Below are 17,135 nucleotides of genomic sequence, written 5' to 3'. Positions count from 1 at the left end.
ATTGATGGGACTGTGGTGTTGGCAGACCAGATGCCAGCTCATGCCATGGTCCCCATGCCTCAGTGGACATTGACAAATATATGTCTGGAACCAGTCTGGCTCACTTGTGTGTTAGAATTGTACTACCTATTTTCCACAATACTAAGAATATGCTTAGTGTTTAGACTTCATTGAATTCTTGTGGGTGGCTGCATGCAGTAATCTCACTCATAGCCACTGTATCCCATATTGTAAGGTCATGTTTAAGCTTCTGTAACTGTAAAGCACCAGACAGGAGAGAGACATTAGATTAACTAGTGTGAAATGCTGGTGGCCATGGAAGGAGTTATGTCCTGGCTGACAAGGAAGGCCCATCCATGCCAGCAGACTAGAGTGGAACATTAGAGGACAAAAAACTGTTTACTCTCCCCTCTCCCATGAAGATGAATTGTCCAAGTAAATTCCTCCCATCAGCTGAGCTTGCAGCTCAAAGCAGAAGTGGGGAAGGGAATAAAAAGCCCTAACAAGGAGGAACTGTATCTTCATGCTGCTTGGACTCTGGGGGGCAAGAATTACCAGGCATAAGCAAAAGATGCCCACTGCTTAGCCTGGGTTAGCCCTAAAGGACATATAGAGCTTTCTTATTGGCAGGCCTGCCGACGGGGGGTGGTGGGGTAAAGGGGGCAATTGTCCAGGGTCCCAGGCAATTTAAAATGGCCCAGCGACCCCTGGCCACCGCTGCTGCGGTAGTGGTGGCGGTGACTGGGAGCGCCGGGCCCTTTTAAATTGGCCGGGTGGGCTGCAGGGCTCCAAGGCGCGCGTGAGGTGCCAAATTTTTAATCTGACAGGGGGTACTCCCCCTTGGCTCCGCCCAAACCGCGCCCCCACTCCACCTCTCCTCCAAAGACTCCGCCCTGCCCCACCTCTTTCCTGCCCCTTCCCCACCCAGTTCTTCCTTCTCCCCACTGAGCACGCTGCGCCCTCACTCCTCCCCCCCAGCGCCTCCAGATGCCGGGAAACAGCTGATCTTCAGTAGGCAATGGGAGGGAGAGAGGGAGGGGGGGCATTGATTGGCAGGGCCCGCCAGCAGGCATGAGGCACTGGGGGGAGGAGGAGGGTCTGCTCGGCACCCACCATTTTTTCCCGTGGGTGCTGCAGCCCCGGAGCACCCACACAGTCAGTACTGATGTACTGGTGACAGCGAAGGCTGCTGGGTGGGCATGTGGAAGCCCTGGCCATGCCAGAAAAGCACAGCCAGCGGCTCGCTGGGCCCCGGCAGCACCGGCACAGCACTGCCCAAACGTCAGGCGGACCGCGTCCGCAGCTCGTGCGTGCACCCTGTGGTCCAGCTCCTTGGCGATGCTGGACCACAGGGTGGTCCTGGCTCCAGCCCGCCCTGCACGAATCAAACCTCAGCCATCCCTTTCTAGGGGCCCTATTCACTGTTCTGTCCTGGAGCCTGGAATTGCTGTCGGTGGGCCTGCTTATCGTAGATGCTTCTATTACCTTTTTGAACCTTAAGATTGGAACTCACTTGTGTGTATCTGTTTTCCTGCTTTAACTTTGTAAATAACTCTCATTTCCTTTTCCTGTATAATTTAATAAATCTTCAGATAGTTTATTATAGGACTGGCTACAAGTATTGTCTTTGGTGCAGTGGATTTGGGGTAAGTGACTAGTCCTGGGGACCTAAATATTGCTGTGATTCTTGGTGTATAGGACCATCTATCACAAAGATAAGCTTATGTGCATGGAAAGACAGACCAGAGTACTCAAGGGGACTGTCTGTGACTCCATGTTAGGCTGTTCTAGTGCGTGAGGAGTGCACAATTGACAATTGATCGGTGAAATGGAAGTACAGAACCCACCGCCACTTTGGGATTTGTGCCCTGGTTCTTAGCAGTCGGGCCTAAGGCTGGTACTCATGCTCCTGAGCCACTGCTGGACAGCTTGATAGAGATCAGTATATGTTCTCTTTAGACATGGCTATAATAGGTTGCTATAACAAGCTGGTCCTATCCATATGCACATGATCCAGTTGTAACCCTGATCCTTATACAGGACTGCAGCATACCATAGCAGCATGCTGGCCCTGTCTGTACATGCATGATCAACCCCTGTTACAACCCTCATATTTTCAATGCTGTAACAGGCTCGTCTCAGCCATTCATGATCAAACCATGTTATCACCCTGACTCTATGTGGGTTGGATGCTTGTGTGGCCATAGGCCAGCTCATTGGCTGGTGTAAATTGGCACACACCCCCTTGACACCAATACTGATTTACAGTGGCTGAGGAGTTGGTCACCATGCTTAGAACCAGATAAGCAAACCCCACACCGCACTTAACTAGAGAGGAATGGGGGCCTTGCTAGCTAGTCAATAGACTGGGATTCAGGATGCCTGGGTTTAATTCTCAGCTCTGCTGCAGACTTCCTGTGCATCCTTGGCCAAGTCACTGCCAATTCTGTGGCTCCATTTCCCCAGCTGTGAAATGGGCTGGAAAAAGATGCCATCGCTTGTTTACACTGTGGCAGGGTAGGGTTACCATACTTCCATATTTTCCCGGACATGTCCAGCTTTTTGGTTCTTAAATTGCCATCCGGGAGGAATTTTTAAATATCTAAAAATGTCTGGGATTTTGCCATTATTATTTTTCACCAAAGAAAAGTTGATCATTTGAGAAAGAAAGTGAATGTTGATCACTCGAGAGAGTGCCCGCTTTTTCCCCCTAACTCCCAGCGCTTGCGCCGCAAAACAGCTGTTTCACGCGGCTAGGGGGGAGGAGGGGGAATGCAGTGCACTCAGGGGAGGAGGGGGGGTCAGGGTGGGGATTTGGGGAAGGGGTGCAATGGGGCAGGGAGGGGGCGGAGTTGGGGCAGGGACTTTGGGGAAGGGGTTGGAATGGGGGAGGGGAAGGAGTGGAGTTGGGGTGGAGGGCGCAAGCAAATACCTCCCCCCTCAGTGGAGTCTCCTCTCTTTTGAATGTTCAAATATGGTAACCCTATGGCAGAGACATCTCTTGCTATGGATCTGTGCAGTGCTGGTTGAAGGGGCTGATCTCAGTAGGGGCGTGCTAACATAATGCAACTAATTGACGACGGGTTGGATTAGTTAGGAGGCCAGAGGTGATGGGCGTAAGTGTGGCTGAAGTGAGGCCTCCTATGGCCACACAATGGGCAATACATCCATGGAAGCCTTAAGGGGAGACTGAGCTGCTGAGGTGATGGACACAAGTGGGGGTGAATTGAGGCCTCGTCAGCCACTGGGTGGGTGGCAGTTAAGCCAGCGATGGAGGCTGGAGCCACTGGATGTGACTGGAGGTGAACTGAGGCCTAGTTGATGAGCCCTCACCAGGCAGAAAGAATGAGTGTGATTGGTGGGGGGGAATCCATGTCCCTGAGTGGAATGGAGATGATGCTTCCCATTGGGGTGAAAAGGAGTGAAAACGTCCTGCTGACTCAGAGCTGTTTGCTGAGCTTGCGCACCTGCCTCTCGCGTGCCTCAAAGGCTATCTTGGTATCCATGAGCTCGCTGAGGGCCTTGCGCATCTCCTCCATCTCGTGCTCGGCCTGCTCATAGTTTTGAGCCAGTTCCTTGTTCTCCCGCTGCAGCTCCTCCATGATCAGCTTGATGTCCTCGTTCTGGCGACGGCAATGGTTCTTCAGCTTCTCCGCCTCGGCCAACAGGGTCTCTACTGTCTTCACCACTGACTCAGTCTGCTCCCTGGACATGACTGGGGCAGGAAGGAAAGGCATCATGTGAGGTAAGCAATGACAGGCAAGGATGAATACCAACAAAGTTTAGAAGCAATCTGGTTTCACTGTGGCTTGGATAGGAAGAAATTGACCTTGGTGAAATCATGTGGCAATGAGTTCCAGAGGATAACATATAATGTTATAGCAGTTAATACTGAAGCTCCATATACTCCTTAAGGGTGAAATTTCACACTCGTTAAAGCCCCCACTTAGCCACCATCTTGACCAATGCAAAGAGTTGAACTGGGGACATCTATGGCTAAACACACGTCTTTACAGTGTGAGCTGAAGAGAGAATCTCTCAAATGAAGAGCTGTAACAGAACCATAGCCTCTGTGGATCAGGGACAGATATGGATTACTCCGTGTTCCAGCACAAATCTTATTTACTACTTAAGACTAAACCTTGTGCTGGCCCCTTTACAAAGGGCTGAACATCACCCAGTGGGAGCATATGGATCTGTGATAAGAGCTGGCTGAAAACTCGATTCACTATGGCCAGGAATCCCATGATGCACTGCCTGCCCTCAGCAAGAGGGGATATCGTGGTGCATTGCAGGGAATATAGTCCAGCCAGAGAGCCTGGCCTGTAAGGGAGAACAAGAGCATGAGGCACCCAAAATACAATTCCCATGAGGCACCTGAGTGCCATTTCCTAATTGAAATAATTCCAGTTTCATTTATTTTTTAGCAGAAAATTGAACTCTTCAGGGGATGGGGGACTATTTTTTTTTCCTTTGCTTTGGGTTTTTCCATGGGTGGGGGCGGGAGGGGAATCGTTTTCCAACTAGTCTGCGATATTAACTACTATTTCATTACATGGAGGCAGTGTGATCTAATGGCTAGAGCACTGGAGTGGGGCCTGGTTTACACTTAAAAATTAGAGCAAAGTTGCTCAGGGCTGTGAAAAATTTCACACCCTGAATGTTGTAGTTAGGTCAACCTAACTTCCAGTTTAGATTCAGCTAGGTTGACAGAAGAACTCTTTCATTGACCTAGCTACCAGCTCTCAGAGAACTGGATTAACTACAGTGATGGGAAAATCCTCTTCCATTGTTGTACGAAGTGTCTACACTATGGTTGCTCAGCTGCAGAGGCATAGCTATGCCTTGTAGTGTAGACAAACCTTGAGGACTCTGAAGATCTGCGTTCTATTCCTTACTCAGCTACTGGTCTGTGGGGTAACCTTCGGGAAGTCCCTTCCCCTCTATGAGCCTCAGTTTTCCCCATCTGTACAATGGGGATAATGATACTAGTGAAGTGCTTTGAGATCTACTGATGAAAAGCACTAGATAAAAGCGAGGCGGTGGTGGTATTACATGTGATCAGATAGTTAAAGTACATGGGTCCAGATTGTCAGTGGAGATAAATCAGTGTAGCACGTTCTACCAGCTGTGATCTGGCCCATTGCATAACAACAGTAGCAGCACTTTATATGGACTGAAATAACAGTTACTATACAATAATTAATGCTGGGTTAAATTTGTTTGAACAACATACTTTCCCATCAGAAATCGTGGTTTCATCAAAATAGATTATTTTCTGCTGGGGGAAAATGTTTGGGGGGGGCAAAACCAGACTGTCTTTTGGGGGCAGGGGTGTGAGACTCAAAACCAAAATGTTTGGATCAGTGTTCTGAAATAAAACAATAATTAGAACAAAAATTTTAGTTTAGCGTGTCACTTTACATCAAAATGGCAATTCTAAATCAAAATGCAGTTCAAAACCAAGATTTTTGTTTTGAATCCAACCATTCTGCAATGAAACACTTAAAAAAAAATGTGGAAACAAGAGCTGGTTAGAAAATGTTTGGTTTGTTTTCCTGCAGAAAATGTAGCCAAAAATGTCACTTTTCCATGGAAAATTTCAAGATTTAAAAAAAAGGAAAATTTATCCAAAACCCCAAATATTTCTTTTCTAAAATGCCACTGCAATACCTCAAGTTCCCAGGATTTTACAGGCCGGATTCCCTGATTGGATACAACACCCATGAGGCACCATGGTTTTCCTTCTTGCTGAGCTGCCGTGGTGCCTCCTGGGAATTGCAGTTCGGGCATCTCATACTCCCATTCTCCTTTATAAGCTCTGTTTCCTGGTCAGACTACATATCCCATGATGCACTAGGATCTCCCCTTATGGTTCCCACTGTCCAGTAGATGGTGTTGGGAGCAGGAGCAGCTATCCCAGACGCATGAAAGTGACACTTCTTCCGATCATCCTGCTGTATCTCGGAGCTAGCTGGCATGCCCAGAAAACCAGGCCTCTTCAGGATAATGCTAAATCCTCATCCTCCATTCCTGACCCTGCCTGTGAATGAAGATACAACCTGTTGGAAATAGCTCCCACCCCATGCCAGAGGGCTGCTAACAGGGATCATGCTAAGTGGATTTGTGGCTACCATGTTTTGTGCTAATTTGATGGTCACTCTTTTGGCAGCACCCCAGGGATCAAACCAGGGACTTACAGAGCCAAAAACATGAGCTAGTACAGCTTAAGCTAAAGAGTCAGAGCTCCACAACTGTATCCTGTAACAGCTCAGTGAATCAGCACAGAAGGGAGACCCCGGCCCACGCTTGCCAGAGGGTTACACTAGCTCCGTGTGCGACGTATTATGCACATGATTCAATGCCGTGGTCTCCAAACTGTGGGTTGCGGAACGGAAGGCACTGGGTCGCGGCGGCTCTGGTCAGCCCCGCCAACCAGGCCGATAAAAGTCCCGTTGGCAGTGCTGCCTGGCTGAGGCAGGCTAGTCCCTACCTGTTCTGACACCGCGCTGCGCCCCAGAAGCGGCAGGTCTGGCTCCTAGGCGGGTGGGGGGGCCACAGATCTCCATGCGCTGCCCCTGGGCCCCCTCAGGCCCCACCCTCTGGTCAGGTCCAAGGTGGGAAGGCAGAGGCAGGCAGTGCGGGGCAGCTGCTCCTCTGGCTCCTGGTGCCATGAAGCAGGCAGCCGTGAAGCTCCCCTGTCTCTGCAACTGCTCCTCAACTCCCAGTCTCCTTAGACACTTCACGCAGCCGGTAAGAGTTGCCCTGGTTATGGGGACCCAGCTCTGGGGTGTCAGAGCACTCGGGGGGAAGCCCTCCCTGCACACAGCCCCTAGCTACCCCTCTACCTGCATCCTGAGCTTATCCCCTGCCTGAGTGGTTTTCAAATTTTTGATCTGAATCCCCCCCTTTGAGTTATATATATATATATAAATTTTGGTTAAATCCCCCCACAACCCAGTAGGCTGGGTGAGCTGCTGAGGTGAGTCAGGGGGTGGAGGTGGTACTCACTCCCTGGACCCCACTGTGTGGAGCTGGCCTAAGCCCTGCCAGCCCTTGCCCCCACCAATAGAAGTCAAAGTACACCTCCCCCAGCCCTGGAGTTTTTATAGCATGTTGTGGGGGGCCTCAGAAAGAAAAAGGTTCAGAACCCCTGGGCCAGGGCTTCCCCACACTGGCCCCTGCACATCTCCGAGTAACTGAGGAGCCACTGATGGCTCCAGGAATGCTCACTTGTAGTAGCCCTGCTGGGGGGTAGCCAGTTCCCCCCGCAGGCACCCAAGGGATGGACATTCAAAGGCTGACATGAGAGCAGACTTGGGCCCTGTAGGGTAATTTGTAATAGATCATTAATGCATGGACCCCTTTTAAGGTAAGTTCTCAAAGCACTGCAATAACACAGACCCGCTCCCCTCCCAGAGCTGGGAACAGAACTGTGCACTCCTGATTCCCAGTCTCCCAGGCAGTAACCACTGAACCCCACTCCCCTGTAAGAGGTGGGAATAGAAGTCCAGCATCCTGATTTCCAGAGCCTCCTAGATCCCACTTCCCTCCCAGAGGCAGGGGTAGACCCCATGAGTCCTGCCTCCCAACCCCCTGCTGCTCTAACCGCTAGACCCCACTCCCCTTTCAAAGCTGGGGTAGCAGCAGGAGATGCAGGGAATGGCTGGTAGGAAGTGTTGATACTCAGTTAACTGCAGCTGTGTGTTTAAACGCATGTCAGGTGCCCATTTGTGTATGAAGGTCTGTCTGTGGGTATGGGATGTGCTGGGGGGGGGGAGCATACATTGATGTGCTACTGGCAAAGGGTGTGAGTGTATTACATGGGGTGGGGGTGAAGGGCTGTGTGTAACGTGTTGGTGTGTGTCTAATCTGTTGGGGTGCTAGTGTGTATATGGTGGGTTGTGTAATTGTGCATTTGTGTGGGGAACGGAGTGAGTGTGTATTTGCGTGCTCTGTAGATTGGGGAAAGTATTGGGTGGGGGGGAACGTGTGGCCAGTGTATTGTGTGTGAAGCAGTGTGGGGGTGGTGTGTGTACGCAGACAGGGTGTATGCTAGGGGAGCACATATAAACTGGGGCGGGGGGTAGATGAGTGAGTGCAGAAAGTATAGTTGGGGGTAGAGAGCACCTGCAGATGGCATGTGTGTTGGGGCGCAGGTGAGTGTGTACAGGCACGGTGTGTATACTCTGCACTGTGTAGAGCCTCAGGGCTTCCAGGCAGGCCCTGTTCCCTCTAATCCCCTTCTCCTCCTACCAATCACGGAACTGGCACCCAAGTATTTCAACCCTCTTCCCACCCCAGGCCCCCGTCACATGCAGCAATTTCTAAACCTTTGCAATAAAAACCCACCCCATCCTATTGCTGTAAATACAGAAACACCCTCTCTGCCTAGGCCCAGCTGGGCTCAGGCAATCTGCAGGGGGCGGGGAGGCATGGGGCAGGTAGGCGCTGGCATAAATACGCCTAACACTGTCGTGCCCCCCCCACCCCCCCACAGCTGCTGCAAGCACAAGCCAGCCTGGGGATGCTGCGGTTGGAGTGGGGGTTTCTTCCTCTTTGGTTCTAGAACCAGTGGGGTCTGGGAGCTAGGGACTCCTGGGTTCATTTCCCAGCTCCAGGAGGTGAGTGGGGTCTAATGTTTAAGGAGGGAGCTGGGGCTCAGGACTCCTGGGTTCTATCCTCACCTGTGGGAAGGGAGTTGAATCTGGGGGTGGGGCTTGTCCTGGAAACCAGCATTCCTGGGTTCTACCCCTGGAAGGATACCAGAGCAGTAGCTCTCCAGGGCCTGACCTGGGAAGCCTAGCAGCTCAGGGTCTGTGGGATGCCTACCCACAACCCTCCCCATTCCATAGGATCCCAGGGAAGGGCTCACTCACCAGCCGGGCTGCTGGGCCTGAAGTAGCTGTTGAACTGGAAGAATTTTTCCAGCTTTCCTGATCGTCAGGCAGCTGGCGAGTGACTGGGTCCGTGCTGGGGCTCAGGTCCTGCCCAGCGGGATGTGGGGGTATGAAGCCAGGCCCTTGATCGATCAGCTCATCAACGCGGTTCCAGCCAGTGACTCGAGACCAGTGATGCAGAGAAGCTGAGTAGCAGCAGCAGATTGAGCAGGTGGATTAACACGGGCTAAATCCATCCAGCTCGGAGGATTTATGCCCCAGATTGCTGCTTCCACTTGGGAGGGGAAGAGAGGGCATGGGATACAACAGCGTAATAGCATTGTACCTAGTCCTGGACAGATGTCAATTCATTCATCCATGCTGGGAGCTGGGTTGGTACTATTGGAGAGATGGGGAAACTGAGGCACAGCGCAGGGAAAGGCTGTGACGTGGGGACCACACCTCTGCTTGGCTGAGACTTGCTGTATTATCCCTCCAGCTACAATGCACATATCAGGGATAGCTATATTTAAGTGCAATTCACAGATACATCAAACTTAACAAGCTCTTTGGAGTGGGTGGGAGGTTGCCCTGAGGTCATGGGAGTGCCTTTGGCCCCCTCCCACATGAAAATTCACCTGCGTTTTGCTGAGTTATTGGATCTAAGCTCAGAGAACACAAATAGACCTGTTATGTGCTTAATAGGAGCCAGGGTGCGGGGGAGAGGGGAGGGAAGTCTAGAGGCTAGAGCAAAGCTGGGCTGGGAGTTAGGACTCCTGGATTCTATTCCCAGCTCTGGGAGGAACAGGACAGTGGATGTCAGGACTCCTGAGTTCTCTGGACCTGGCTCTGCCACTAACTTTCTGCCTGATCTTAGACAAGCTTCTGCACCAGTCTGTGCCTCAGTTTCCCCATCTGTAAAATGGGGATAATAATCCTTCATCTATTTAGATTGTAACTTCACTGAGTGTCTGTGCAGCACCCAGCATAATGGGGCCAAGAACTCAGCTGGGGTCTCTAGGCGCTACCATAACACTACTAATAATGCACATCTCATAATGGGCTCCCCGATCTTAATTGGGGCCTATAGACACTATCATAATACTATTAATAATGCACAGGTCATAATGAAGACCCCTATGTCATTTGGGACCTTTCGGTTTTACTGTAATACAAAGAGGTTTGCTATGCTTATCTGGGAATACACTGCCTCTTTGGCCTTATTGCAGGAGTAGAACGTGCACCCCATGTGGGTTACAGAGCAGCAGCCGAGTTAGTCTGTATCCGCAAAAAGTACAGGAGGACTTGTGGCACCTTAGAGACTAACAAATTTATTTTAGCATAAGCTTTCATAGCTACAGCTCCCTTCGTCGGATGCATGTGGGTTAGACTCTTATGTGCTGATTTCAGGTACCCTGCTGGGGCTTGGAAATTTTAGGGGTAAATTGCCTATAGACTGAGTGCCTGCTAGCTTTGACTGCTACCGCCTTCGACCACGGCTAGTAGGAGCTATTGCTTTCAGACACCGGTATCTGGATGAAATCCAAATGTAACAGACCTGGAATTCCTAGTTCTTAGGGAGTTTTTAAACATTTACTGTTGTTTTCTGGGCCCCGGAGGGAGAAGGTCAATTCTGGAAAGGTAAATTAGGAGTCTGAAGTATTTCCACATTGCCAGGACCGCCTGCGCTGGGCAGCTGCAGCTCCCAGCTGTGGCTCCGCAGGCAAGTCCCTCCCAACCCGGGCAGGGGAGAGAGGGGAATAGCAGCAAGTGATGAGTGGAGGGGGAGAAGAGGCAGGGCATGGGAGATACCAGCACTCCTGCTGCAGTTTTTTTAATATTGCAAGGTTGCCAACCCTACCAATAACTCAGGCTGACATGGAGCCTGCTGAGTTGCTGTTAAACAGCAGCTGGGTTCCACTCCAGAGGCTGCTGCATCTCCATCTGGGGGAGCAATTCCCATATGAACAGCTGCTGCACCCTGTCCCAGAGGTGGCTGCCTCCCAGACCCAGGCAAGGGATTCTCTGTATAAAATAACCCCCATGTTCCAAATCAGAGGCAGCTGCATGCCAGCACTGAATGAAATGATTCCTCTCTGCCTGCCTCTAAATCAAACCTCCAAGGCACCTGCACCTCTTCCTCAAAGCTGTTAATATTACATGTACTAGGGAAGCAAGTAGGAGACCTCAGCTTAGATTGGCGGCATTCGATATTGGCTCTGACAGAGTAACTACAGGCCTCTGCTATCCGGGGGAAGGGGATATGACCCATCTCCTGAGAGGCCTGGCAGGGAAAGAAGAATTGCCCCTCTGTGAAGTTTCTACCCCCACAATCCCTACAGTCTGTCTGCAGCATCCCGCTCTATGGGGCTTGAGTGGCCCTGGCCCAGAGCTGTATAATCAGCCTTTCCTAATCTTCCGTGCCTGACCTCTTTGCTGGTGTCCTCACAATCCCATTATCTCTGGCCATAAAAAGAGAATTAATGGAAGGCAGCTGCAGCCATGAAGGGCGACTGCTCTTCTCCTGGCACTGAGAGCCTGTTCCTAGCACGTCAGCAAATGGGGAGTTCATTGTACGGGGAGCAATAGAGGATTTGGTGCATTCATTAATAATCAACAGCTTCACGCTTCCAGTTTATACTTCCTGGCCAGGCAGCATCAGCACAAATTTCCCCCCAATCTCCCAGCCCAACCTTCAGCCTAGAGGCCTTCCAAGGCCAGTGTCTGTGGCCAATTCAGTCCCCAGTCTCTCCAACATGCCTGCAGCTCACTTTGCATTAGGGTTTGCGCCTCACCAACAGAGCCTGGGTTGGGTCAGCCCCCTGGACTAGAGCTGGTCTGTGAATATTTATATCCCCGGCTGAAAATGTAGACTTTTTTTGTTTCAGATCAGTTGAAACATTTCATTTCAATAATTTCAAAACCTTAGTTTCAATTTCAGCTTTCTTTTCTTTCACCCAGTTTTCAGTCTCGCTTAGATTTCATAACAAGTCATTTGGAAACGGAGAACTGGAAATTTTTGCATAACAAATGTCAAATGGAAACATTTCAGCAAATTCAAAACTTTGTTTCTGGGCGTTGTTTCACATTGGGAAATGCATCGAAGGTGGTCGTGTTCTGCGAACTATTTTGGTTTTGAGGGATTGATACTTTTTTAATCAAAAAACCCCCAATTAAATTAAAAATTCCAGACCAGCTCCAGTGGCTGGTTAGCGGTAAGGTAGCCTTATCACAGCAAAGATAGGCTGGCCTTGTGGTTATGGCACAGGTGTGAGACTCAGGAGATCAGAGTTCAGTTCTTGACTCTACCACATATTATTGACAGTGAGTGAGTAACTTAATCTCTGTGTGTTATTTTCCCCATCTGTAAAATGGAGATGATAATCCTTCCTTTGTGTATTTAGACATGTTCTGTATTCCAAAACGCATCCAGAGTAGCATTATAGATGTGTAGCTAGGTCTTACATGTTTGTGTATAGCTAGTACATATGGTTATTTGGAATCCAACGGCATCGGTGTAGATTCCTCATATTCTTAATGTTGTGGGAAGGGCAAAGACGCAACGCAGACTGTGAATTCTTTGAGCTGTTTAGCACCTCCACTGACCAGAGTTTATCCATTAGCTAACATGACTCCAAACACGATTTAATCACCATAAAGTCATGCTTGGCATCATGACAGCTAACCTGACTCTTCACTGTCAGATTTTGTCACATATCCTAGCTCTCATGTGACTCCATAAATCCTGTGCTTTAAAGGGACATTGTCAACTTTAAAAAATCACAGTTCTGACCCAAAATGAGTTACCTTCTCTTGGTACAAGCTATAGCAAATTTTCACTGAGAGATGTTAGGAGAGGTAAAAGACTGATATCATGGGCTGATCAGACGTGAGAATCAGCCTCTCGATAGCAAATTAGAGCTGATACGTCAGGCGGGAGTAGGCTGTGACAAACCTTGAAAGGGAAGACAAATACCTTGTATTTGATGTGATAGAAAATGGGGAGCCAACGGAGGGACGCACAGAAAGGGGTGATGTCCTGGCCAAAGTGATGGGCTGGGAAAATGACCTTTGCAGCAGCATTCTGAATGGATATGAGCAGGACCAGAGGAGCAGTCCTGATTATTTTTCAAGTCCCGGTATCCTGCCCCAGTCAGCGTGACTCCACTGATATGGGGCGTGCAAGGTCACGCTATGTGGAGGATGCCATTTTGTTTCTATATAAGAGCTGGAATGGCATTCCAGCCCCAGCACGCCACGGGGGGGGACAAGGTTGCATATGTCAAGGCTAGAGAGAAGGACGTTACAATGACCAAAATGTGAGTTAATGGGAGCCTGGACGAATTTCAGTGTGGATGGATAGGAAAGGCTGTATCTCAGAGTGAGTCTACGAGATACAGATATAGCCTGGATGTGAGGAGCTTGAGAGAGATCAGTGTCAAAGATGATGGCCAGGTTGCAGGCCTGAAGGACAGGAAAGATGGTGGTGGTGTCCATGGTGATTGAGAATGGAGGTGCCAGGGAGGGCTGGGGGAGGACAATTAGGAGCTCTCTGTCACCATGTTGAGCATGAGCTGCCAGCTAGACATCCATAAGGGGATGTTGGGGAGACAGGCCAAGATTTCCCTTTGGATAGGAGACAGCTGTGGAGCAGAGTAGCAGACCTGTGAGTTGTCAACAGAGAGATACCAGTTGAATTTGTGTTTGTGGATGAGATTACCCAGAGGTAAGGTGTAGAAGGGGTCTAAATACAGTACCCCAGGGAACCCCCACAGAGAGCTAGCAGGGCTGGGGTGAGGCAACTTACAACACTCCCAGGTTTGTTAGTGAGGAACGGGTACCCTTAACTCACCGGCCCGTGGTCACAGGAGGGAGCTTTGTAAGAAGACAAGGGAGAAATACTGAGTGTGTGACTTGCTGGGATGATACATCCTTGGCTGAGGAGAGGATTCAGCCCTGTGGTCTAACACTCACAGAGCAAGGAGATCCCTCCTGCCATCTATTGATGAACTGGAGGAAGAGTCAGAATGAGCCAGACCTCATGTGAATGGGTGACACCCACTATGCCCATGTGGACAGTTTGTTCATTTGGGTCAAAATTCCCTTCAGTTTTGGCTATTTGGAAAATGAAATGTTGTTAGCCCTATTGTCTGGCTAATGGGCACCAGAATTGTCCTGATTATGACCTGAGTGAGGGGTCACTATAACCAGGATCTCAATCACGGACCACTGGGTAGTGGAGTTTGGCTAAAAGGAGGGTGGAAAGGATCTTTTGAGCTTTCAAAGAGGAGTGAATCTGTTGTCATGGGCCATGTCCAAGGTCCTATTGGTTCTTAAACCCTTTCTATGGTGCCATGGCAGAGCTGAAATCGCTGTGGCAGAGTTAGGCAGTGGAGCCTCAGAACCCAGATCTGGCATTGTGGTAAGAGATAATGTAGAAAGGGTGAGGTGCTCCTACCTAGAACCGACAGAGCTGACATCGCTAGAGGTGCCCTGAAGACCCAGATCTGGTGGCACACAAAGGGGTGATGGCAGAGATAGCTTTGTGGCTAGATGCAGTGGCATGGCGAGAGGAGACCGTGCAGAGATGGCATTGGGGCTAGTGACGGCAGCACAGGATCTCTTTGCAGAAGTTCCTTCCCCCTAGGGGCTGTAGATGGACCTGGCCAAGCATACACCTGGACTCTGGGACTTCACTAACCACTGACCATAGCTAGTGAGTGGGATGCACAGAGGGGAAAAAGCCAGGGGAGTTGAAGAGCATTTGTTCACATTGGTAGATGGGGAAGCTAACGCAAAGGACCACTGTCCAAGACACTGTGGGGTTGACTTACTATTTGTAGAAACATACAGATGATTTATTGTTGTGTTTTCCCAAATTAGTGCTGGGCTCCTTTCCTCTTTGTAGAGAAAGTGGGAAATTTTGTAATATTTTTATGAACAATATGCGTACCTCAGTTTAGCCATGCCACTCTCCTGGCAAAGTGGGTGGAGAACGAGTGGGTGTGAGGGGACTGCCTTCTCCAATGGGAGAGGGCAGGGAGGCATGGCTCAGTGTCATCTCTACTGGCTAGGTGGGGACCGTTAAGAAGAACTGGCTGGGGCCAACACACATGAATGGAAAGCCCGGAAGAGACAATGAGAGCCTCAATGGGGACATGAATGTGACATTACATTCCATATTCCTTATGAAAATATGCTTATGATATGAATATGACATAACTGAGAGAAACTTTATGCAAGATGGGTCTTGTAAGGTATCATTTGAAAGGTTATGATTTACTGAATGTGATTATCCAATATGTATGTCTGTATCATTTCTGTATCTGAAGTTAGGAATGTTGATTATGTATCCGTATTTCAAATGTATCCCCAACTATAGCCCTTCAGGTACAACAATGAGAATGTCAGATAGTGCTAAGGGCCTATTAGCAAAGACAATTGACTGTAAAAGAGCTTAGTCTTCCTGTGGATGCTCCAGAAAGCCTACGAGCAATGGCTGCCACAGCCATGCAGAGACCTGGGTCTTAGTTATCTTGTACTGGATACCCCTCCTCCCCTTTTGGAGGTTTTCCACTGGGAGACAAAGGGTTCCTGCCATACACAAGAGCTGTATAAGGCAGGGAGGGGAGTGACATCATCACGGTTCTCCTCTGCCTCCCCACCCAAAGACACTGAAAAACACCTAGAAGCAAGAACTGAACTGAGGGGAGAAGGGTTGAGCCCAAGCTGGGAGGGCATCTAGCTTGTGAGTAATAATACCTGAGGTCTTAAGCTGCACGCCGGTGCAGCTGCTTTTCAAGACTTTCTGTAATCTGCCTGCAACAATATCTAGGGTTAGAAATTACTATTTGTAACCAATTTCTTTAGTGAAACAAGTTTAGCTGGCGTGCTTTGTTTTATTTGCTTAGTAATCTGCTTTGTTCTGTTGGCTCTCTTTAACCACTTAAAATCCACCTTTTGTAGTTGTTAAACTTTATTTCTTATTTATAATCCAGTTTGTGCAATTCATAATTGGGGGAGGGGGTAAGAGGCTGTGCATACCTTCCTCCACATTGAGGGAGGAGGTGGATTTCATAATATACCTTTGGGTCTGCACTCCAAGGGAGGAGGAGACCTGAATGCTGGGGCAAGTCCCTTAAGCTGAGCCTTCCCAGAGCTGGTCTCTGTCTCTGTGTCATTCTGCAGTTGCGTGTGGCCCTGCCTGTGTGTGTGCTGGAGGAGGCTTAATAGCCTGGCTCAGCAAGACAAGTAAAAAGGGTGCCTAGACTGGCAGGACAGGCGGGCTCAGCTGTATCCCAGTACATCAGGTGTCATCCTAAGGGGGGCAACCTGTCACAATGAGATCTTAACAGCTGGCAGCCACAGCAGGAAGAGATGTGGAAACAGCAGGCCTGCAACTGGGATCAAACAGGAGGTGTCAATTAATTGTGTTTTAAGGGAACTGCCAGAGAGACACACACACAGGGCTCAGGAGCGCAGAGTGAGAGCCTGGCTGGATCCCAGGAAAGCCTGGGATATTGTGCCAGTTGCTTCTGCCCATATGGCCCTTTTCTTAAGCTTGGCTTTTCCATGCTGACCGAAGGAATCAATGCTGATGTTGGATTCCACGTGTCTAAGAATTGCTCTCTTGCTCTGAAAAGGCTGCACAGTGTGGCTGCAGATTCTCACTGTTTGCAGGCTCCCTGCAGAGGGATCAGTCTCTAAACTCAGCTGGACTTGCTGCCGGGAGATATAGTGTGTCTGAAGCCAGAAGGCCTAGTCTCAGATTGGGAGAGCTGCAGAGCTCACCCTTGTGCAAGCCTAACCTGAGGGCTTGGTGGAGGACAAGGGGTCCTCCCAAGACTGTGTGAAGGCTGGGGTAACAAACTCCTATAGATCTGTACCAGGCTCAGTACAGCTTTCTTGATTCCATACCCAGACTGGGAGCTTGTGAGAGGGCAAGGACTGCCTGTGAAGGACACCAGGGCAGGTGTTTAGGTTTCTGGGGGGGCACTTGAGCACGTGTGTTTTCTTAATTGTAAGAGGAGCCCTGGATATTTGAACCTGGTCCTTGTTGTTGCCAGTGACGCTTTGCAGAAGGGCTACACTAGTATAAGGATTTCGACTGGGAGGCTGGACAAATGCTTTGTCTGAAATGTAACTCAGAGTTCCTCCTTGCCTGGGGCTGGTGCCTTGGCCTGGTGAGAAGGTGGGGGGGGTGGGGGGGGGTGTTTGTGTTCTAGGGACCTTGAGAGTTATGCCCGCGGTAGGGCC

At 49.8% G+C, this 17,135-nt stretch overlaps 1 protein-coding gene across 2 annotated transcripts in view; it reads left to right on the top strand.

The window, feature by feature from the left end:
* The window catches only part of LGALS12 (galectin 12), a 78,052-nt gene that overhangs the window by 19,713 nt on the left and 41,204 nt on the right, over positions 1-17,135 (top strand). The window contains exon 11 of one of the 2 annotated variants that reach the window (XR_012159826.1): positions 3,594-3,745. Coding sequence is in view for 1 of the 2 variants with exons in the window: in XM_073351818.1 (XP_073207919.1) it covers positions 3,594-3,692 (99 nt within the window). In the remaining variant the exon portion in view is untranslated. Of the gene's footprint in view, positions 1-3,593; positions 4,172-17,135 lie in introns of those variants that run through there. The other variant, XM_073351818.1, reaches the window with a different exon arrangement.

This window comes from Lepidochelys kempii, chromosome 7 (assembly GCF_965140265.1).
Source record: "Lepidochelys kempii isolate rLepKem1 chromosome 7, rLepKem1.hap2, whole genome shotgun sequence".
Taxonomy (NCBI): Eukaryota; Metazoa; Chordata; order Testudines; family Cheloniidae; genus Lepidochelys; species Lepidochelys kempii.
The sequence above is the reverse complement of the archived record's forward strand: the minus strand, read 5'-3'. Positions and strand labels throughout refer to the sequence as shown.